The 20,144-nt window shown below is 41.8% G+C and overlaps 1 protein-coding gene across 2 annotated transcripts in view; it reads left to right on the top strand.

Annotated features, from left to right (window-relative positions):
* The window catches only part of KCNH1 (potassium voltage-gated channel subfamily H member 1), a 415,341-nt gene that overhangs the window by 24,752 nt on the left and 370,445 nt on the right, over window positions 1–20,144 (top strand). For both annotated transcript variants that reach the window (XM_032641744.1, XM_032641753.1), the window contains exons 2-3: window positions 6,520–6,643; window positions 10,383–10,489. In XM_032641744.1, coding sequence (XP_032497635.1) covers window positions 6,520–6,643; window positions 10,383–10,489 — 231 coding nt within the window. The remainder of the gene's footprint in view (window positions 1–6,519; window positions 6,644–10,382; window positions 10,490–20,144) is intronic.

Genomic DNA, 20,144 nt, shown 5'->3' on the forward strand with positions numbered 1-20,144 from the left:
AGCTCCGTTTTTCTTTCTCAAGATTGCTTTGGCTATTCGGGGTCTTTTGTGTTTCCATACAAATTGTGAAATTTTTTGTTCTAGTTCTGTGAAAAATGCCATTGGTAATTTGATAGGGATTGCATTGAATCTGTAGATTGCTTTGGGTAGTATAGTCATTTTCACAATGTTGATTCTTCCAGTCCAAGAACATGGTATATCTCTCCAGCAGTTTATATCATCTTTACTTTCTTTCATCAGTGTCTTACAGTTTTCTGCATACAGGTGTTTTGCCTCCTGAGGTAGGTTTATTCCTAGGTATTTTAATCTTTTTATTGCAATGGTAAATGGGACTGTTTCCTTAATTTCTCTTTTAGATTTTTCATCATTAGTGTATAGGAATGCAAGAGATTTCTGTGCATTAATTTTGTATCCTGCTACTTTACCAGATTCATTGATTAGCTCTAGTAGTTTTCTGGTGGCATCTTTAGGATTCTCTATGTATAGTATCATGTCATCTGCAAACAGTGACAGCTTTACTTCCTTTTTTCCGATTTGTATTCCTTTTTTTTTTTGCGGTACGCGGGCCTCACTGCTGTGGCCTCTCCCGTTGCGGAGCACAGGCTCCGGACATGCAGGCTCAGTGGCCATGGCTCACGGGCCCAGCCGCTCCGCGGCATGTGGGATCTTCCCAGACCGGGGCACGAACCCGTGTCCCCTGCATCGGCAGGTGGACTCTCAACCACTGCGCCACCAGGGAAGCTCTGTATTCCTTTTATTTCTTTTTCTTCTTTGATTGCTGTGGCTCAAACTTCCAAAACTATGTTGATTAATAGTGGTGAGAGTGGGCAGCCTTGTCTTGTTCCTGATCTTAGTGGAAATGGTTTCAGTTTTTCATCATTGAGAATGATGTTGGCTGTTGGTTTGTCATACATGGCCTCTATTATGTTGAGGTAAGTTCCCTCTGTGACTACTCTCTGCAGGGTTTTTATCATAAATGGGTGTTGAATTTTGTCGAAAGCTTTTTCTGCATCTATTGAGATGATCATATGGTTTCTATTCTTCAGTTTGTTAATATGGTGTATCACATTGATTGATTTGCGTATATTGAAGAATCCTTGCTTTCCTGGAATAAACCCCACTTAATCATGGTGTGTGATCCTTTTAATGTGCTGTCGGAATCTGTTTGCTAGTATTTTGTTGAGGATTTTTGCATCTATATTCATTAGTGGCAATGGCCTGTAGTTTTCTTTCTTTGTGGCATCTTTGTCTGGTTTTGGTGTCAGGGTGATGCTGGCCTTGTGGAATGAGTTTGGGAGTGTTCCTCCCTCTGCTATATTTTGGAAGAGTTTGAGAAGCATAGGTGTTAGCTCTTCTCTAAATGTTTGATAGAATTTGCCTGTGAAGCCATCTGGTCCTGGGCTTTTGTTTGCTGGAAGGTTTTAAATCACAGTTTCAATTTCAGTGCTTGTTATTGGTCTGTTTATATTTTCTATTTCTTCCTGGTTCAGTCTCAGAAGGTTGTGCTTTTCTAACAATTTCTCCATTTCTTCCATGTTGTCCATTATATTGGCATAGAGTTGCTTGTAGTAATCTCTTATGAACCTTTGTATTTCTGCAGTGTCAGTTGTTACTTCTCCTTTTTCATTTCTAATTCTATTGATTTGAGTCTTCTCCCTTTTTTTCTTGATGAGTCTGGCTAATGGTTTATCAATTTTGTTTACGTTCTCAAAGAACCAGCTTTTAGTTTTATTGATCTTTGCTATTGTTTCCTTCATTTCTTTTTCATTTATTCCTGATCTGATCGTTATGATTTCTTTTCTTCTGCTAAGTTGGGGTTTCTTTGTTCTTCTTTCTCTAATTGCTTTAGGTGTGAGGTTAGGTTGTTTATTTGAGATGTTCTTGTTTCTGGAGGTAGGATTGTATTGCTATAAATTTCCCTTTTAGAACTGCTTTTGCTGCATCCCATAGGTTTTGGGTTGTCGTGTTTTCATTTTCATTTGTTTCTAGGTATTTTTTGATTTCCTCTTTGATTTCTTCAGTGATCTCTTGGTTAACCTCCATGTATTTGTATTTTTTCCAGATTTTTTCCTGTAATTGATATCTAGTCTCATAGTGTTGTGGTGGGAAAAGATACTTGATACAATGTCAATTTTCTTAATTTTACCAAGGCTTGATTTGTGACCCAAGATATGTTCTATCCTAGAGAATGTTCCATGGGCACTTGAGAAGAAAGTGTATTCTGTTGTTTTTGGATGCAATGTCCTATAAATATCAATTAAGTCCATTTTGTTTAATGTATAATTTAAAGCTCGTGTTTCCTTATTTAATTTCATTTTGGATGATCTGTCCATTTTGACTTGGTTGTAGAAATTGGAATTTAATAATGTGTTTACATGACAGTGATGTGATATAGTATGATTTGGTTTCCCTTCCTGCACAGCTTTTGTTTTCTTTGATGTTTCTAGTTTTCTTTTCTGCCCCCCAAATTATATATGTTTACTAAACTTTTTTGTTTTAATTTTAACATGCCTCAGTATCTTTTTTTTAAAAAAAAATTTATTCATTCATTTATTTATTTATTGTTGGCTGCATTGGGTCTTCCTTGCCGCGCGTGGGCTTTCTCTAGTTGCAGCGAGTGGGGGCTACTCTTCATTGTGGTGCACGGGCTTCTCATTGTGGTGTCTTCTCTTGTTGTGGAGCATGGGCTCTAGGTGTGTGGCCTCAGTAGTTTTGGCACACGGGCTTAGTAGTTGTGATTCGTGGGCTCTAGAGTGCAGGCTCAGTAGTTGTGGCGCGTGGGCTTAATTGCTCTGCAGCATGTGGGTTCTTCCCAGACCAGGGCTCGAACCCGTGTCCCCTGTATTGGCAGCCAGATTCTTAGCCGCTGCGCTACGAGGGAAGTCTGCCTAAGCTTTTTATGTTATTCCAGATTATCAAGAATATCATTAACTCCTGACCTCCCTTATCTCTAAATAACTTCTCTTCTGGAACTTCTGTTCTCTGAAGCATTCCGTATTGAATGTTTTCTATTAGCTTCCTTCCCTGCTTTCTATATTTGGAGCCACTTTTTTTCCCTAGTTCCCATGTTGTCTTCTTTCATGTGTTACTCCCTCATTTTGCTGATACACATCCTCAAGTAACTTCCTAAGAAAGAATATATGGGAAATAAATTTCCCAGATCTTACCTGAAGATCATATCTGAAAATATTGTTATTCTACCCTCAGATTTGATTGTTTAATTAAAAAAAAAAGTCTTCTGTCCTATTGTGTTGTTCTTTCTGCTCTTCTTATTAGGATGCATGCTGTTTTTCTTGATTGATCTTCTGTGTCTTATTTTTTTATGTCTCTTTCTGTACTATACTCTGTGAGACTTTATTTTGTCTTCTAACATTTATGCTGAATTTTTAATTGTTACTTTGAATTTACAGGAGCTCTTATTTACTTTTTCATTTGTTCTCCTATGGGTCTTCCCCACCCCCACCCCCACCCAGCATCTTGTTTTTGTTTTATGGGTATATTGTCACTTGAGTCTTTCTGAGGATACTAATTAGTTTTTTTTTTTTTTTTAAGTTCTTCTTAAGAACTTAGAGAGTTAAACTGACTAGACTTCATATGAACTCAGGGATAATTCAGTGAATTTTGTACTTCTTTTAAGGCTTAGTTACTCAGTTCAAGAAACGTGAGTTTTTTCAGGGAGAGAAGACCAGCATGAAGGGTTAGTTTGTCTCCAGAATAAAGTCAGAGCTCCCTGATATTCAAGACCCTTTGCAGTCCAGTCTGTAGGCTCACCTCCCACTCATTCGTCTTCCTGGCTGCCCTGTGTGTACACCAGTCTGCTCTGTGTCCTGTGCTGCCCGACCTTTGCTCATGCTGGGTCCTCTGCCTGAAATTTTCTGTTCTTCCCACAGCCTCTTACGTTTACCAGAGGCAGGCGTCGTATTTTCAGTTCTCTATCTATTTTTATGTCATCTGTGGCAGGTACATTTTAGGCATTGAAAATGTTTAGGTGAATTTTACTCATCCTTCCAGACGAGAGCAACTTCCACTGTGACCACTCAGAGACACAGTCCTTTACCTCCCTCGAACAGAGTTAAGTATTTCATGCCCTGTTTAGTTAGTTGTATGCAGGCCTATTTGTTCTGGTAAGTTCCCGAAGGGCATGGACCATACCTTGTCAAGCTGGATATCCCAGGGTTTTGCATTGTGCTTGATATCCGATGGGAACTTGAAGTATTTGTGCATATATGGGGAGAGACAGAGGGAAGGACTGGCTGTGTATTTTTACTAAAGGCATATTTATAAGATTAGCAGGTTTGCAGATTCACTTCATGACAGTGCTGTTTTCTGTTCCTTTTCAGTATATCAAAGCATTCCCAAGAGTACATTAAGAGTAACTTACTGTATTACTCATCACAATAGATATGTACACAGATGCGTATCTTCAGCAAAGAGAAAGAAATTGAACAAATAAGTGATAGGCGCTCTCTAAATTTAGCCAGGGGTTAGAACTTTGAAGCTGTGCGTATTCATAAAATGAATCCCTCGAGTTGAAGTCCCTGCTCAGACTGACAGTAAGCGTAGCTTCCATTGCTAATAAATAAGTAAGTAAGCTCTTCTTTCATTTTAATTCTGCTACTTCCGACTGTGGAACCAATATTGTTGTTTTATCTGATGCTGAATCTCTGACCCTATGAGGCTCAGGTTGGCTGCAAGTGCTGTAGCCCATGAGGTCAGCAGTGCCCACATCACCACACCCAGGGGTTCTCAGTGAGGAATCTTACTTCCAGTACACAGCTGAGCTCTGACAACTTGGAGTAAAAGGAAATTTTGAGTAGGAAATGAAGGAGCCACAGCACCCACCTTAGATTGGGGAGCCAGGCATAGGATCCCAGGTGGCCCTGAAGGCATCTGCAGGCTGGGTGAGGGATGCAGCCATGCTCTCCCAGCAGGAAGGGGTGGATGAGCACCCCACCACCTGGTGACCACCTGCTAGTTCCCTCTCGTGTCCACTGTCAGAGGCTCAGGTGCGTGGGGTCCATCTGGATGAGGTAAGGTCTCTCTTGGCGGGGTGGGGAGCCACTGCTACAGGCCCTTTAGCTGTCAGCTTTCCTGGTGGCTGAAACCACCAAGCAGAGACATCACCTTTCACCAAGATTGCTCACACTGGAAGGGGCTGCAGCAGACTGTGAGGGCACAGTGAGGTAGGGCCCATCCTTTTGGACCACCAGAAAGGAACAGGTATCCAGGTACGCTGTGTAGCTGGAGCACTGCAGAGAGTCTTCTCAAAGCTGGTGGCAGCTAAGCTGCCCACTCAAATCTAAGAGCTTTCGAATGTTTGCAAGTGTTAATAAACAAACCAAAAGTCGGAAAAAAGAGTAGATTATGGTATTTAGCTATTCCTCCTGCCTCTCCTTCCTCTATTCCTTCCCACATAGATAGGAAAGGATGGTTACCCATATTGTGCATAAACTGTAAATGCTGTACTAGAACAAAATTAACCCCCCAATTAAATGAGGACATTACATGTCACCATTATTCCACATAGTGTACATATATAAACAAAACCCCCTCCAGTTTACAACAAAGGAAGGGTCTGTATGTGTGTCCTTTCATTCCTTTTTTTGGTCGGGGGGAGGTGTGGAAGGGGTGATTATTCTGTGGAGGGGAGAGAGCCAAGCCAAAATAATGATTATATTGAAGTTCTGGATGTTATTTGCTTAAGGTCTTGAAAAGAGAAGAGGGACACTTGATTTCCTGAGCACAAAAGGTATCGAAGACTTCTGATCTTTAAAAATGTGGAAAGTGGTGAGAACACGCTAAATAGCCCAACATATCTGGCTTACTTAATCCCCGTATCACAAGTGAATGGTGGGCTGGTGCTCCATGAAAGAGCTCTGAAATGTGCTTTCTGTGGCTCCATGATTTCAAAATCAGTAAGAAGGTTTTTGTCATTGCCAGCATCTTGATCAGGTTCTATGGAGCCCTAGCATTAGGAAGGTCTAAGTCACTTCTTTATGGAGAGGAAGACTCTCTGGTGTGTGTATTCCAGGAGGCAACCTGCTGTCCCCTTGCCTTTCTAAGAAGGCCTTCTCCTCCAAGGATCAGCAAATATTAATCAGGGTGAATAAGGCCAGTTTGTAGCTTCTGCCCAAAAGACTGACAGGGCCAAGATGCTGGATGGAGCCCAGAAGAAATTACTTTTGGATTCTCTCTGGCTCCACATTACCAGCATAATCTCACAGAGATGAAAAATTAGGACTTGAGTATGTCTTATGGAAATCACTGGATTTCTGCTGAAAACGTTGGTTGGTTGGTTAAGCATGCTTCCTTTGGAGTACAGAAACCTCAGCATTTGCATTCCAAATATTCAGTTCTAAAGCTCTGTTCTTCTGTATTCCTCAGAGGGCCATTTTGGAGGGAAACAAAAATACCTGGATTGGTTATTATTTATGTCCTCATTGAATCTCAACTAATGTCTTGCCTCATATGCCCTTTTCTTTTCTCCTTCCCCTTCTTCTTCTTCTTCTTTTTTAACAGATACTAATTTTGTGTTGGGGAATGCCCAGATAGTGGACTGGCCTATCGTGTACAGCAATGATGGATTTTGCAAGCTGTCTGGCTATCACAGGGCGGAAGTGATGCAAAAAAGCAGTACCTGCAGGTATTTATGTTTGGGGTTCTGTTCAACACTCTATCATGGTATCTTTTTGGAAAAAGAAACTGGCTTACTCAGCTTGGGAATTTCCTTTCATGCAGCGTTCATTCAGGAATATTGCACGATCATCTCTAGTTCACACACTGTACTGGGAAAATCAAAGAAGATCTAAAACATAGTCCCTACAGCTAATGAATTTACAGTCAGTGAGATGGGAGAAAACCTAGAAAAACTCAGGAAAGTCATTTTATCAATAAAATGTGAACTCAATTTTATGAGGGTTTAGATGCAAATTATGTGAAAGAAGATTAAATGAAATCAAATGAAATGGATGATTTTAGATGATTAAATTAATTTTAAAACACGTATGGCCGCTTTTTAAGAATCAACAGCATGTTGGAGGCAAGGGCCTTGTTCATAGGGCTTTTCATCAGAAAACGAGAAGAGAACCATGTCTTGCTGCCTTGCTGCTGTCACATCTCTCTCTGATCACTGACTCAAAGGCAGAAGCAAAGGGTGCTGTGCAGCTTGTGCATTTGACAGGGTTCCTAACCAAGCAGCACTCTTGGGCCGTGGCACTAGGAAAGCTCTTTTAGAGCATCTTCAAGGTGTCCTGCGGAGCGTGTGACCCGGACCCTGCGCCGCCCCAACAAGGTCTTGGCTCCACAGCCTTTGGCGCCTCTCACTCCTCACCTTCCTCAGAGTCTTCTGTCTTCAGTGGTGTTCGCATGCAGTGGAATCATTTTCCTAAACCTGCTACACCCAAAAGTGAACTCATCTCCAAAGGGTGGAAAAACCCATCTGACCCAGTCATAGTCTTTGGTTCTCAGAAGTTGCATTTTCTTGATATTAAATCAGCCAAGTAACTCATTTGGTGAAAAGTATTAAATGTTTTGAAAATATTATCATTTTCTTAAATTTTAGGTTTTTGGGACTGGGAAATGGAAAATTTAAGATTCCCTCAAAGGAGAGGGGTGGGATAGGGAGGGTGGGAGGGAGATGCAAGAGGGAGGAGATATGGGGATATACGTATATGTAGAGCTGATTCACTTTGTTATAAAGCAGAAACTAACACACCATTGTAAAGCAATTATACTCTAATAAAGGTGTTGAAAAAAAAGATTCCCTCAAAGGTTTAAAAATTATGACTCAAGTATTATGATAGAATTCTCTTATATTCTTGGTGTGCTGTTATCCTCTTGAGTATCTGTGTATCTGCATCTGTGTCTCCATCTGTACGGGCACGTACACAATCAGAACACACTGGGAGAGTGAGCTCGCTTTTTCGTGTGACTTGAGCAGCCTTTCCTTACCTTTCTTGCTTCTTATTGGCTATAATCAGACACTTTAAGAAAATCAGATAAGAGAACTGGATAATTTAGCCAACTTTCTTTTACGCGCAACTCTAAGAAACTTATTTAATTCCCTGAAGGTGTCCCTTCTCTAGAAGGAAAGTAAACATGCCTTTGTGTTAGCCACATCCCTAATTGCTCAGAAGCCTTTTGGCTGATTTCTTGCATTGCAGGCATCTGAAATCTAATGTCCAGACAAAGGAAATGTACACCTACCACTAAACTACAACTTGAAAAATTACATAAGAGTAAGGAAAGCTGGGCATAATTACGGCACTTCATTTATTTGAAGACTTCACTTTGCAGGGATTGGTTTTACCTTGTGAAGGAAATTGCCAACCTATACAACCATCACATAAGTCACTTATCTAGCAAATCCATTCAGAAAGGGAAAGTGGGAGGAAGCTAAAAAGGCCTTAGAGCAAAACCAGCTAAGTAAAATGGTTATAGAGCTTAAGTTTTTACCTCCTGGGAGAAAGAAATCCTCTTGTTCTCAGGCATGGCTAATTTAGCCTTGATCTATCCTTCTTTTTAAAGGTAATTCACCAAGCTCAGTTATCTGTTTTCCTGGTTTATAGACGAAGAGCACAGCCCCAAAGCAGAGTACTACATGAGATGGGCTCACGGGGAACCACAGATAATAGCATCTCTCGGTGGGCTGGGAAGGAACATGATAACAAAAGTGACGCAGAATTCATAAAGTCAATAGCTAGGGCACTTTTCTTGCAGGGTGCTGGAAAGTGGAAGCTCACAGTAAGCCCACGGCTGTTCCAGTATCAAGCTGAGCATGGCGCTTGACTTGGTAGTTCAGGAATTGTGCTTGATAACTTCTGAGGTTCTTGTTCTGAAATTCTGTGATTCTATGACTCAAGGCATCAAGAAAAAGCCAAATTGCACAGTTAGGTATGCGCAGTTTTAGAAGACAGGTTGTGTATTGTTTGGGAACCCACGCTGCTGCTTCTATACATTACATAAGCCTTGAGGGCTGAGCATGGCTGTCCTTCCTTGTTGGTGTCGTCTGAAGGCCTGGGGTGGGCAGGGGACATGCTTGGGGGGGGTCCATGGGCAGCCTTTGTTGGAGGACTGGCTTTTCCAGCCCCATTAAGGGATGGTTTCTCTCCTCTCACGTTTTGTTAGTGTCGCTCAGCCTAGTTGTTGGGAATGTTATCCCGTTCCTAGAGGGAAAAACCTTGGTCTTCAGACCATATTCAGTGTGCGGACCCAAGAAAATGGACAGTCCCGGCAGTTTTCCTGCCTCTGCTGAGAACCAGTATTAGTAGGCAGAAGCTTCTACTATCGAGAGGTTTTCTCTAATTTTTTTTCAGGATGCTTATTTACCCTGTTAGTTTACTTTTCTCCAAATTGTGAGGAGTGTGGAGAAGTATTAGAAAGAATTTATAGAATTTTATCATCTGGATTTATTCAACCCAGAGCTCTTTTTTCTTTTTTAGTGGTGGGGTAGGAAAAAGAGCTGCACAGACAGTGGCTGAATCTTCTGTTTGCTGAATCTTCTTTTCTTTCCTTAGCTACAGTATGTCTTGATGTTTAGAGCATCAAATTGCGCCCTTTTTCTTGTTTGGTGACTTTTTGTGTTTTTTTTTCCCCTATTCTTTTGTTTAATTTGTTAGGAATTAGAGGAGGAAAAGTCTGTGGTCCAGATTTATTCTGCCATCCTTCTCAGGACGTCTCTCAGAATTGTATTTCTAAAATGCAGATCTCGTTATGTAACTCTTTTGCCTGAAACCCTGCAGGGGCCCTCCCTGCATTGCTTTCGGGATAAAGTTTAAATGACTTCACCTGACCTGTAATGCCGTGATCTCCCCCATGATCTGGCCCTTGCTTACCTCTCCATATTACCTGTTGCTAATTTTCCCCTTACTGTCTACATTCCAGACATATGGAACTGAACCGTATTCAGGTTCCAGAATTAACCTTCCTCTCACCTCTGTGCCTTTGCACATGCTTATCTTTTGCGTAGAATGTTCCTTTCCCTCCTTTTCTCAGCAGATTTCCAGCTGCTCTTTAGATCTCTTTTGTTCTTGCCTCTGGGAAGCCTTTTCTGACCACTCAGACAGTGCTCTGTGCCTATTCTTAGTGTTGTAATTCCTCATGTGTTGGTCATACTGTTCTCTAATCTACTGTTTCCTGATCTACTGTTTCCTAGTGTGTCTCATTAGACTGTCAGTTTTGGGGGGACAAGGATGGAGTCTTGATTCCAGCTCAATCAGTAAATCGTTTTTGATTGAACAAATGTTTTCATTGTGTATGTGTGTGTGTGTGTGTGTGTTCCACAGTGCAAAGCACAGTGCTGGGTGTAGAGCAGGTATTTAATAGATGCTTGTAGAATAATAAATACTTGTTCATCTAACTTGGGCTGTTTGGTTGCTTTGCAGTTTTATGTACGGGGAGCTGACTGATAAAGACACCATTGAAAAGGTGCGGCAAACATTTGAGAACTATGAGATGAATTCCTTTGAAATTTTGATGTACAAGAAGAACAGTGAGTATTCAGACCATTCTGAACCATACCTTGATGTGCTTGGAAGAGTAAAATATCTCCTCTTTCTCTGTTGCTGTCTTAGGTTTTCTTTTCTCCCATCAGCTAAATGTCGTTCCTTGAAGCCAGTGTGTTTGTTGGGGTAAATGGTATGGATGAGCATTTGTACTTGTCACTAACCAATTAAGACTTCTTGATCTCTTTTCTGCCCAGAGTTAGTGTTTTTCCTATTGGTTTCCTTATGTTGAGTTGTTGGCCTAAGGCACTTGTAGACTTTAAGGCTTCTTAGGTGGGGAGGGAGGAGGTGGGTTAGAATCTCTGTCCAGATCACATTTGTATCTATCTCCCTTTAGCACAGTGGGTAACACCAGTAGATGCCCAATTAAGAGTTTCTAAATAAAATTTTGTTTCACTGGTGACCCCAGTTTTCTGTCAGAGACAGTATTAATCAAATACTGTAATCACTGTTAGTCAAAATGTATTGTTAATTGGTATTTGTTTTGTGTATAATAACTTCCACAAATATATTAATGAAGAATCTAGGTCAATAGCTATATACAAGTATAGAACTTGCTTTCTCTTAGCACTTTCCTGTTGAATGGAGATTAATTGTATTGGAAGTATGGGAAGTGGGCTGTATGGAAACATAGCCATAGCAGGGCTGCAGAGGTGTTGAAGAGTGCTTTGTTTTTTAAATTTAATTTAATTTTTATTTGTTTTTTATTTTTGGCTGTGTTGGGTCTTTGTTGCTGTGTGCGGGCTTTTCTCTAGTTGCATTGAGTGGGGGCTACTCTTTGTTGCGGTGCAAAGGCTTCTCTGGCTTCTCTTGTTGCAGAGCATGGGCTCTAGGCACGCAGGCTTCAGTAGCTGTGGCACGCAGGCTTAGTAGTTGTGGCTTGCGGGCTCTAGAGCGCAGGCTCAGTAGTTGTGGTGCACGGGCTTAGTTGATCCACGGCACGTGGGATCTTCCCGAACCAGGGCTCGAACTCATGTCCTCTGCATTGGCAGGCAGATTCTTATCCACTGCGCCACCAGGGAAGCCCGAGTGCTTGGTTTTTAAAAACACTATTTGGTTGTAAGGAATCCTGTTCTTTATATGTAGGATTGAACTCAGTAGGTCATTGGTTCACTAGAACATTCCCAGGATACGTGTTTATTTTGGTGGCATTCAGGATGATATGTTTTGCTCTGGAAAGCAGTGGGCACATGTGGCTTTTATCTGGAAGGAGCTCGGACTTTTTTTCAGTCTGGAGTGTTGGTGCAGGCAACGGAGAGGACTCTTTACTTGGTGGCCAGTGCAGACGCTGAGCTGAGAGATTAGCTTTGGGCATCAGCAACTCTGAGAGGGTTGGTCCTGCACTTTCACACTAGAGTTGCTGCCTTGTTCCATTTCACCTCCTCAGCCAGTAGGTCTAGTTCCTACCTCGAGACCTACCCTAGTTCCTACCCTGAGACATTTTGCCAAATAGGCCTGAGAGGAATGAGGTGAAAGACTGTGACTGGCTCCGTGCCAGCCCTTCCTCTACGGGGGACACAACTCAAAGCAACAGCTGTTCCCAGGAGCACGCCAGCAGTGCCTTTGCATGGGAGGGGAGGGGTCTGCCCATGTGCCCAGAGCTAAGGGAGTGAGTTAAAGGTTTCCCACACTGGTAGCTTTGTATCCTGAACAGTGTGGATTTCCCCACGTCACAGACTATTAATCAGGTAGGCGTATCACAAAGATAATGCCTTGCGTTTATACTTTGCTTCAGAGTTTTCAAGCTTCATTAGACCATGCATTTAACTTGCTCAAAGTCAACTATACATGTTGGGCATAAAAGGAAGAGAGAGGGAGACATAATTAAAACTGAATTAGTGATTCCACTTGCTATTCTCTTCAGTGGGCATGTACCCCAGAGTGCGTATGAGACGGCAGGGGGGAAACTGCTGTTCCCTCAGCTGCCTCGGGGGCTGAAGGCCTCGTACTGTGAGTATCTCATCGCACTGAGGGTGATTCTGGTACTTCCGGTTCTGTACGTTAGGTAGACATGGCCTAGGCATGGAAGCCAGTCAGTTCAACTGATGTTTTTACCAAAGAATCAGCATCTCTTCCCTCCCTGGAGGTTGTGGTGGGCTTATTGAGAGAGACGCATGCCAGTCTCCAGAGTGGCATGTCAGCCTGGGCATGGACTCTACTTCATGGGTGATGTGAAGGCATTCTCCAGAGCAATTGTGGTCATATGCAACTTTTACCCTACCCTTTGATTTTAGAAAATACACTCTGTGGAAGGTATGATGCCACTCTATTTAAAAATGTTGAGAGAGCCCTGTGAAGTAGTCACGGCTGACGTTACGTATCTCCATTGTATAACAAGGTAAATTCCTCACCCGAGGTCATGCAGAGCCAGGACCTGGTTTCCAGTGCTTGCTCCGTGGCTGTTCTTTCCAGACGGGGTTGGTTTTAGTCGGGGCACAAGGCAGGAACACCACATATAGTGGTGCAGGCTATACCCTGCATGGGGGCAACCAGAAACCAGTTTGCTTGCTAGGTCCTCAGTGCACCCTGGCCTAGAATTGCATCTGTGCTGAGGGAGGAACTTCTCTTTCTAATTTACACAAGGATGTCCAGTGGGCTGGCAGGGGTTTCGTCCAAGGCTAAGCCTGTGCATAAAACATGAAGCAGACGTGGATGCAGACAGTGTTGGTTTCTTCCTAGGAACCTGTTCACTGTCCCCAACTCCTCCAAATCTACCCTCACCCGAGGAATTTAGAAACTTTAAATTATTTTTTAAGCCTGGGTATTTTACAGTTGCACCAAATTCTATGTTTTTGTTAATGGCTTTTTACCGACCAACTACAGGCATACCTCAGAGATATTGTAGGTTGGGTTCCACAAATTTTTTGGTTTTCCAGTGCATGTAAAAGTTGTTATAGTGGTATACTGTAAACATAGCTGTCTGTTAAGTGTGCGGTAGCATAATGTCTATAAAAAAACAATGTGTATGCCTTAATTAAAATTAATTCAGTTTTTGCTAAAAAATGCTAATCATCATATGAGCCTTCAGGGAGTTGTAATCTTTTTGCTGTAGAGGGTTTGAAATATTGCGAGAATTACCAAAATGTGACACAGAGACATGACGTGAACCAATGCTGTTGGAAAAATGGTGCCAATAGACTTTCTCAATGCAGGGCTGCTACAGACTTTCAACTTGTTAAAAAATAAATGTGGTGTCTGTGAAGCGCAATAAAGCGAGGTCTGACTATACTCTGTCAGACACTAGGCTTGCTCCTAGGAACGCTCCTCTGCTCCCACAGTGTTTGCAGGGGTCGGGGGCCACATCACAGTATAGAGCTGTAAGTGTTTTGATGGTGGCACCACATGGGGGGTGTCCCTTCACCCTAACTTAGGAGGTCAGGGAAGGAAGTCTTCCTAGCAGGCAGGAAATTCATGTGGAAGCTGAAGGATAGTGGGGAGTTAGGCAGAGAGAAGGGCAAAGAGTGTCCCAGGCTGATGAAAGGCACGTGGAGAGGGCAATAGGGGAGAGCAGCACTGACATTTGAAGAAACGCAAAGCAGGGCTCCTCAGACTTTGACAGGATATATAACATCACCTGCAAATCAAAAAAAGTATATACTTGTATTCAGTAGGTCTGCAGAAGGGCCCAAGATTCTGCTCCAGGTGATGCTAATGCCGCTGGTCCAAGAATCACACTCTGAGTAGCAAGGACAGAAAGCAGCTGCAGTGAAGGCTGACTTCCATGCCTACAGGGTGTGTCTATACCCGGCTGGATCCCCTGCACCCAGCACAGTGCCTGACCCAGAAGGTGTTCCACCTGAACTCATGGAGTAATTGAATAAATCTGTAAATGCATGGGTCACCAGTGTAGCTGGAGAGGTTGAGAAGGGCCGATCGTGCAGCCACGTTAAAGAGTTTAGAATTTGTCTTAAGAGCAGAGGTGGTGGGGACAGAGGGTGGCCTGAGAGGCGTTGAGCGGTTTTAAGCAGGGTTAAGTGTGTAATAGGAAGATTTGCATTTCAGAAAGATGACTCCATTAGAGAGTGGAGATGGAATGCATTGTAGGAGACCAGAGGTGGGAGACGCGTTAGGAATCACCATTGTGGCCTGCTGGGGGAGCGGTGGGGAAGAGGCAGCTGAGAAGGAGAGGTGTCCGGGGAAATGGGAGGAGGCTGAGCCTAGGGACTTGCCAGTGGAGCCCACTGACTGGCAAGTGTCTAGCACACAGCCCAGCCCAGAGGAGGCACTCGGCCCATGTTTGCTGAGTGACTTTGAAAGGAACTTGACAGTTACCAAGAAACAGATGAGTGACCCAAGAGTATGTGATTCACAGTGAGGGCTTCAGAGCCAAGGAGCAAGCCTCGTGGGGCTGAACTGACCGGCTGGCCCGGGAGGAGCAGACTGAACAGAGATGGATGGGAGGAGAGAGAGGAGGAGGCAGGTTTGCTGCTACTTTCACAATTTGTAGTTCAATAGATTGAAACTTTCAGCATTTTAAAGCAGTATGGAGTCCCGTGGGGGAAATGTCACCCCATTTGAGACTTTAAAATGTGAAATGTCATCATTTAAAGGAAGGTTTTTTTCTTTTTTCTCTGATTTTTAAATGAATGCATTTTTACTATGGAGAACACGTATGAAGGCTTAAAGAAGAAAATCAATCACCCTAAAGACTCAAAGACTTGGAGAAATACTACCATCCTATTAACATTTTGGTGTTTTGTCTTGCACATGTTACATAGTTGAGACTTTGACATGTATGCAATTTGAAATTGTACATTTATTTAATTTTTTTATCATAAAAATATCCTTATCATTAAAATTCCCCATAAATATAATTTAGAAGGAATTTTATTAACACTTCCTTTATTGTTGGATATTTATGAGGCTCTAAATTTTCTTGATTAAATATAATGTTGAGGTGAAGATCTTCATGCAAAGATATTAGTTGACATTCTGAAATATTTCCTAGAAGTTGAAAATTACTGTGTTAAAGAATGTGAACCAAGGTTCCTGAGACATTTTGCCAAATTGTGTTCCAGAATTGAATGCATTTCCAAGTTCACTTGCAGACTGTGAGTGTCTGACTCATTGAATTGCTCTAGCACCAAACAGATTGCCTATAATTACATTTTTTTGTTTAATGAGTATTTTTAATGCTAGTGAGAGTGAAGTATTTTTCCTATTTAATATCCATTTAAAATTACTTTTTTATGTTAATTGTTCAGATTCTTTGCCCATATGTTCTATTTAATTCTTGTGATTTTCTTTATAAACTCTTAATAAATTGTTTTGATTCTCCCCCCTCCCATTCTTTAGTATTTACAAGGATAACTTTGTAGAAAGGATCCGCTAGTGATAGGCATTCATGCTTATTTTAACTTTTGGGGAGTTGGAAGTAATTAGCAGAAGGCTTCATGGTGTGTTTTGGAATGAGTGTGTGTAATACTATTACCTATCTTGGAGACTGGCTTATTTGAAACATTTCTTTCTATCTATTGGCGAGTCTGACCAGTAAACCTGGGCATTTTGGAATTGCTATATATTTTGTATTGTGACTTAACTCATTCTCAGTATGCTGGATAATTTTCTTATATCAATGACAGTCGTCATTCATGAACTCATTCAGCAAATATTTAGGTGGCCACTTTTGGGCTGGCCAATTAGTTTTTCCATTTTTCGAACAAGAAAGTTAAGAAGTATCAGCCCTGAGTGAAATCAGTCCACCCTCTGGATAACACCCCCCAGCATTTGACTGACTCCACAATTCATGGTGTGGCTGGGGGCCCTGGTTTGGGAGCTGTGGATCAGCTTCTCCAGCAGAGAAGCCCAGAGAAAGGCAGCTTAGAGCAGGAGAAGCTGCCGGCTAAGTCCTTATTGATTACCTACTGCAGGCCTGTGGGTTTGAGCCAAAGAGATCCACATATAAGAAACCGACTCTGCCTTTGAGGAGGTGACAATCTGTTGTGAAGACAAATCTAATAGGAAACAGTCGTCTTTTGCCTATTTTACCAATAGATTGTCTTTTACTTTTTCAGTACTAGAAGCTGCTTATATGTGAGGGATATTGATCCTAAATCACACACATAGTGAAAACATTCTGCCTATTAAAATTTTTTCTCTTTAATTAAAGACTTTTAAAATACCATATAGAAGTAAAAAATGTTTGTCAGTCTTTCCCTTTATGGTTCTGACCTTTATATAATACTTAGGAAGCCCTTCTCCTTACCTAAATAATAAAAATATTCTTCCATTTTTCCTTCTGTTACTTTAATTAAAGACTTTTAAAATACCATATAGAAGTAAAAAATGTTTGTCAGTCTTTCCCTTTATGGTTCTGACCTTTATATAATACTTAGGAAGCCCTTCTCCTTACCTAAATAATAAAAATATTCTTCCATTTTTCCTTCTGTTACTTTTATAGCACTCTTTATTATCATCCAGCTCTTTCTTTCCAATTTGAAATGCTCTTTTTACATATGCTAAGTTCTCACACATTTCATGGGTTTGTGTCTCTCCTCTTTTTCCTTGTGTAACTTATTAGCTACATGAGTTTGGTTAAAATGCTTTCCCACTTGGGTTGTCCATATTTAAATTGGGGATAATGTCACAGTAGCAATTCCACTTCACAGAGTTGTGAAAGGTAAACCATGATGTGTCAGGGATTGGCCCCGCTGGAAGCACTCAGTAAATGATATTATTGTCTTCATTATTGCTTGTTTTAGGGTCATTGCCAATGGCTCCTAGTTACTATAGTAGGTAGTCCCTGTCATACGTTTTCTCTTCAAAAATTTCTTGGCTGTTCTTCTACCTTTACTTTTCTATTTGAATTGAATGTCAATTCATCAAGCTCTGAGAAAAACAAATGAAAAAAGGAACAATTGAGATTCTGATTGAAATTGCATTAAATTTATATATTAAAAAGGGAGGTTTGACATCTTACAGAATTGATTCTTTTAATCTACAAACAGTGTAACTCTCTCCATTTATTGAGGTTTTGTTTTTTTGCCCTTCAGTCAAATTTAAATTACATGGAGGCTTAAGCATTGAATTTTCTACCTTTCCCTTGTTATGGTTGAGACTGGCCCTTTTCCTTATGAACAGGTAGACGCAGCTTTGGAGTTTCATTAAACACCTTAAGATACGTTCTCTTTTAAAGTCATACGAACACCCCTGTGAGGTGAGATTGAACATTTTAACCTTAGAGGTAAAGAATTTAAAAGGAAGGAAGAAAGGAAAGTAATAGTTTTAAATATCTGTGTATCATCATACATTTTAACTTAGTCTAAAGTAGGTCTATTATTCCCATTTTACAAATAAGGAAACTGATTCTGAGAGAAGTTAAAGTGGCGTGGCCAAGACATAAAATAAATGAAGAGATAGGGCTCAAACGCAGGGCTTGGGATTCTGAATCAGATGTTCTAATGGCCAGTGGTCACTACTTCCCCCCTCATGCTCTCTCATCCTGTCTACACTTGTCATTTGTCTCAGTAAAGTTGACTCAAATCCTATTGGTCTGTTTCCTGGGGCTGACTGCCATTCTCTAGTCTAGTTTCTGGACCCATCGGAATGGCCCAGCACATGCAACCCTTCTCAAGAGCCAATCACAGTGGCTTGGTCAATTCTGTTGCTGTCAAACGTGGCCTGGATGCCTGGCTCTAGAGAGTACCTGGGAGGAGGTCCAGGGTAGGAGGCCAAAAATTCTCTCATACACCTGAGCCTTGCTGTTTTGTTATCTGACTGTTGTGGTTGAGAAACCCTATAGCCAGGTTAGGTTGTCAGGCTCATTACTGCATAACCCAAGGGAGCTACATAAGGGATGACCATCACAGAGTGACCAGAAGGAGGAGCCTGACCTGGAACTCCCCTTCTACTGGGCATCCTCATCCAGGAGAGAGCTGCAGCCTTTGCCATCAGTAGGAGGTGTTTCTCCTGGATTTGTGTATTGATCTGCCTTTAATAGAAAATTTATCATTGACCCTTTGTTCTTTTTTGCAGAAACAGGGCATTAAGTACTTGCTTTTCTTGGTTTTTCCCGGAATTTTAACCTCTTCCTGATTTTGTGTGTGTGTGTGTGTGTGTGTGTGTGTGTGTGTATGTGTGTGTGAATATTTGTGCATTCATTGTCTCTCTTTTATCCTGATGGAATGGATGCTGCTGCAGAATCTGGGCTGTAGGAGAGGTCCCTGGAGGCCAACTGCTTGGGCATCTGCCCCTGGGCAGGTCTTTATTTGAATGGAGCCAAAGGGTTCCTTAATATCCCTGGGCGCATCCAGAGGGGTGTAAGGGAAATTGGGTGGGTGGGGCTCTGGACTATGAATGGTTCATGTTTGCTTGAAGGAACTGTTTCATGTACTGAGACCTTGAGTATTGTTTCATTAGTTAAAAATGCTTCGCTCTTAAAAAGCGAAAGGTTGAAATGACTGGTCTGTGCTATCTAAGAGGGACACATAGTCTTTTTTGGAAGAATTTCAGAAATGAAAATTTAAACCCATTCATCATTCCTAGATTGTTTGGGTGTGACAATTTGGGAGAGAGGCAGGTCTGAGTAACTGTGAAGACACTGGAAGTAGGATTTATTTCTTTGAAACTCAGCAAGCATTCCTAGAGTTTGTTGAGTTTCACCGCTGCAGGCTGGTGCCTCCTGGGGTTGAGCATCGTAATGGCCTATGTGACGCCCCATGGGTAGTACTGTATTGGATGCCGTTGGAATACGGGTGCAGGACCATCAGACAGAGGAAGTAGATCAGTTCTCCTGCCCTTGGAGTGCATTATGAATTATTTACAGAGATAGTGTTCAACTGTTAAGCTTTGAGAGGGCCCAATACATAGCACTTTCTTTTCCTGCCTGTGGTCAGAAACAATTGGGAGAGATACAGGAATCAGGCAAATGGAGGTTAAAATACCACCTTTATGATTAGTAAAGCAAATCCTAGAAAATGTAGTTTATATCTGTGGGCAGGTGAGTTTCTAAAAGTGAATCCTAGAATCAGACTTACCCACCCAACCCAGGTAACACCGGAGAACCACAGGCTTCTCCTCCTACCAGCCATCCCCCCTGCCCTTTGACTTCTCCCCTAACATTTATAGAATGGGGAAGTAGAGCAGATTGCACACTAATCTCTAAGCAGAGGAGGAGAGGTGGCCAGGCTACACATGTCCAATTCTTGTCCCCCAAATCGCCAACCCAGGGAAAAAGGCCTGGAGTGTTACACTGAAAGATGTCCCTCCACGAGGAAATACCAGTAGGAGAAAAGAGGTTCCTACCCTCAACAAGCCCAAGTGATCAGCTGGCGAGGAACTCTTAAAGTAATACATACTGACTCTATGAATTTTTGGCACAAGAAACATATTTAGATATTGAAACGGAATGATCAGAGTAGCATGCATTTAGTCAGGGAACATTTCTGGAAGGAAGCAATGGGCACAGTGTGGTGGAGAGAGGCACATAGCTTTAAACAGATTGACTTGTTGAAATGGAGGAAAGTTCACGGGGAGCTTGAACTATGGTAAAATGAAAAAGGCCTCCCACTGTGACAAATACAGTAGCTCTTGTGATCTGGGAGATGCGGGTTAGTGTCATCAGTCCTAGTAGTCATAAAGATTAGGTGGCACAGTCCCAAGTGAAACAAGTTCACAGATATCAGGCCCAGCTGATACAGCACA

The sequence above is a fragment of the Phocoena sinus genome, chromosome 1 (genome assembly GCF_008692025.1).
Source record: "Phocoena sinus isolate mPhoSin1 chromosome 1, mPhoSin1.pri, whole genome shotgun sequence".
NCBI lineage: Eukaryota > Metazoa > Chordata > Mammalia > Artiodactyla > Phocoenidae > Phocoena > Phocoena sinus.